Source organism: Scaptodrosophila lebanonensis, unplaced genomic scaffold, assembly GCF_003285725.1.
Source record: "Scaptodrosophila lebanonensis strain 11010-0011.00,11010-0021.00 unplaced genomic scaffold, SlebRS2 tig00000061-arrow-pilon, whole genome shotgun sequence".
NCBI classification, from domain to species: Eukaryota; Metazoa; Arthropoda; class Insecta; order Diptera; family Drosophilidae; genus Scaptodrosophila; species Scaptodrosophila lebanonensis.
Window position 1 is genome coordinate 1878916 of NW_022060554.1, and position 2913 is coordinate 1881828.

Consider the following 2913-nt stretch of genomic DNA (forward strand, 5'->3'; position numbering starts at 1 on the left):
GGACAAGTAAAATAGCATTGAAGCACGACACACGAACTTCTTTCGCTTTAATAAATCTCGTTCGTTTTCTCCAGCAACCCAACTGTTCTCATTACCGCGGTCAAATTATCGTTTCGATTACATACATATCCATAAATACACAAATATTTATAGTATATTAATATAAGGTTTTACAAAAACGCTTGCAATTTTTACAATTATATTTATGTTAATTAAATAATTATTAATAAATTAAAATTGCACTTACTTATTTTTTGTATTCGTTTTAACGTGCAGTTCTACGAACGAAGTATCGATGGTGGACATAATTCCATCGATAGTTCCAAAAACTAAAACTATCGATAGTGACATCGATAATTATCGTGCACTACTATACGTTCTATAATCGTCATCTCTATTCATTGTTGATTCACCCAATTTTATAAATTATGAGTATGTTTCTTAGTAAATTATAAACTATAAAATATGTGGCTTATTTGCATTATGATTCTGTGCATTGGTGGGTGTACCTCCACTGATATCACAAGTAAAGTTTTTGGTGGCATTGGTGAAGGAGTTATTGCAGCTTTCGGTGATTTTAACTCTGATGAACTTACCGATGTGTTCGTCATACAAGATTCGATGCACAGACTCCAAATTCTTTACGGTATGTACTTCAACATATGTAAGTATGTTATAAAGTTAAAACACGATCCTTCTAGGTCATGATGCGGAACCATTGCTTCAAATCGGTCCCTATTGTACCTATCAGCAAAAAATAATTGGTGTTGTGCCAGGCGATTTCGATGGGGATGCTTTAATGGACGTCATGGTTACATTACGTGATGAAAATAGTAATGTGTTTTGGATGCACATCAATTGGGGCAATGGTTCAGAGCTTACCTGCTCAGAAAAAGCTATCGCATCCACTATGGGTGAACCGTTAGCCATGGACTTTAATCGCGACATGATTATTGATTTATACGGCTTAGACAGAGACGGCGTACGAACTTTCTGGATTTTTAACCACGTACGAGATACGCCAAAAGTTGTACATCAAGCGAAGCGAACGAGCGGTCGATTGACCCTGCCCAATGCAAACGCTTATCTTGACTTGAATGGTGATTATGCTGCTGATCTTTTTTTGCAAACGGAAAAGTTTTATGAAATCTGGCTCGGGGCAAACGATTCGGTAACTGAAAAGAGTTTCACCTACGATCATTCTATTAGTTTTGAAGCTATTGGTGGTCATGATTTCATTGTAGGGCAAGCTGTGTTCATGGATTTCGAGTTGAAAGGTGTTCAAAACATAGTATTACCATTCTGCATACATAAGGACTGCACAAATTCAACTATATTAGTACACAATGGCCAGGACTTCCTTGATGTACATGTCAATTTTAAAGACCCACAGGGCGTAAGCTGGGGCTTTGTACCACCTATTTCTGAAGATGTTTACTTAAAAGCTATAACTGCGCGAAGTGGCGACTTTAATATGGATGGCTATCCAGATCTTTTAGTCACATTGCAGCCAATTAATGCACCCAACTATGTTATGAAGACATTTTTGCTTGAAAATGTAGTTTGTAAAACATGCAACAAGCCACTTAAACGTACTTTTGAAGTGCGTTGGAATGCATTAAATCCCTTGGGTAATAATACTGTAGCGGGAGCATTCTATGACTTTTATCAAGACGGTGTTCTTGATGTCATATTAATCCAAAAGATCAAGGAAGGCCATTACCGACCCCTGGCCTTTCGTAATACACTCGACTATGATGCCAATTTTGTCAAAGTTATTGTGTTGACTGGCCTAGACAATGCAAAAAATCCAACGTTGCGCACCCCACTAGGTCGCAAAAAGCGTACATATGGCAGTAATTTGCCGGGGCCCCGTATTACATATTCGACGACCACCCAAGACGGTGCCCAACAAACTGGATCGAGCGTTCAGCTTCCGCAGTCTTCTTACTTTGCTTTGCAGCTCCCTTATACCATTTTTGGGCTGGGTCGCACACCCAATTTTGTGGATCAATTAGTTGTAGGCTTGGGCAGCAAGTTTCGGTCGTGGACACAGCTTATTCCGAATTCACAGATAATAGTGGTACCGAAACCATTAACGCAACCGCAACACTGGAAGGCACAACTTTTTGTCACGCCAAGCAAGTTAATTGTTATGAGCGTCATAGCTCTGGGCGGAACGTGCTTGGTTATTTTGTTCATAATTGTTATTTTATTTATCAAAGAAAAGCGTGAAGACAAACAAGAAAAATTGCAAGAAGCTCACCGATTTCATTTCGATGCTATGTAAGAAGAAAATTAGTTTTAATTTTGTTTTAGGATATTGTGATGTCATTATTTTTACTTTAATTATATACGTCATAAGAGTGTAGAATATGTAATCAAATCTAGAAGTTGTGATATAATAAATGCGAAATAAATTAACTACTTACATACAAATTATTTACTTATTAATATTTAATGATCACAACTAAGCACCAGTAAATTTATACCTGCGCGTCATCAGGTTAGCACACCCCGGTTTTAAAGAAAATATATCACTTGGACAGTAAAAACAAGTGGAGAAGCTAAAGTCGGGTGTCCCGACTTTAAAACATTCTGCATATTATGCGTGTAATCAAAACAAAACAAACTTGCACATTTCATGTACAGAGTATATAAATTTGATTTCAATAACTGTTAAAATTCCGAAGATAATTGAAAAACCAATTGCATGTGACTGATGGTGATGAATCAAAAATTAAGTACTCTTTTCGATTGAACAGAAAAAATAGTATAAACCATATAACGGTATATTGTTATCACAAGTTCTCTTCGTCAGAGACAGAGCATACAAATGTGAAAAAACAAGTAAAAAAGCTAAAGTCGGGTGTCCCGAAAAAAATTTTTTGATCGATTTTACGTCTCTCGGTA

At 36.8% G+C, this 2913-nt stretch overlaps 1 protein-coding gene across 3 annotated transcripts; it reads left to right on the forward strand.

Annotated features, from left to right (window-relative positions):
• The first annotated feature begins 427 nt into the window (after positions 1 to 427).
• LOC115624612 (T-cell immunomodulatory protein) lies at positions 428 to 2433 on the forward strand. 3 transcript variants are annotated; one of them, XM_030519364.1, is made up of 3 exons: positions 428 to 646; positions 702 to 1171; positions 1245 to 1375. In XM_030519364.1, exons 1-3 carry the CDS (start codon positions 466 to 468, stop codon positions 1272 to 1274), a joined length of 681 nt encoding a protein of 226 aa, XP_030375224.1. In that variant the 5' UTR covers positions 428 to 465; the 3' UTR covers positions 1275 to 1375. The 3 variants fall into 3 exon arrangements, with proteins under 3 accessions (XP_030375224.1, XP_030375222.1, XP_030375223.1); XM_030519362.1 differs by having other exon boundaries at positions 432 to 646; positions 702 to 2433; XM_030519363.1 differs by lacking the exon at positions 428 to 646 and having other exon boundaries at positions 1056 to 1171; positions 1245 to 2433.
• The last annotated feature ends 480 nt before the right edge of the window (positions 2434 to 2913 follow it).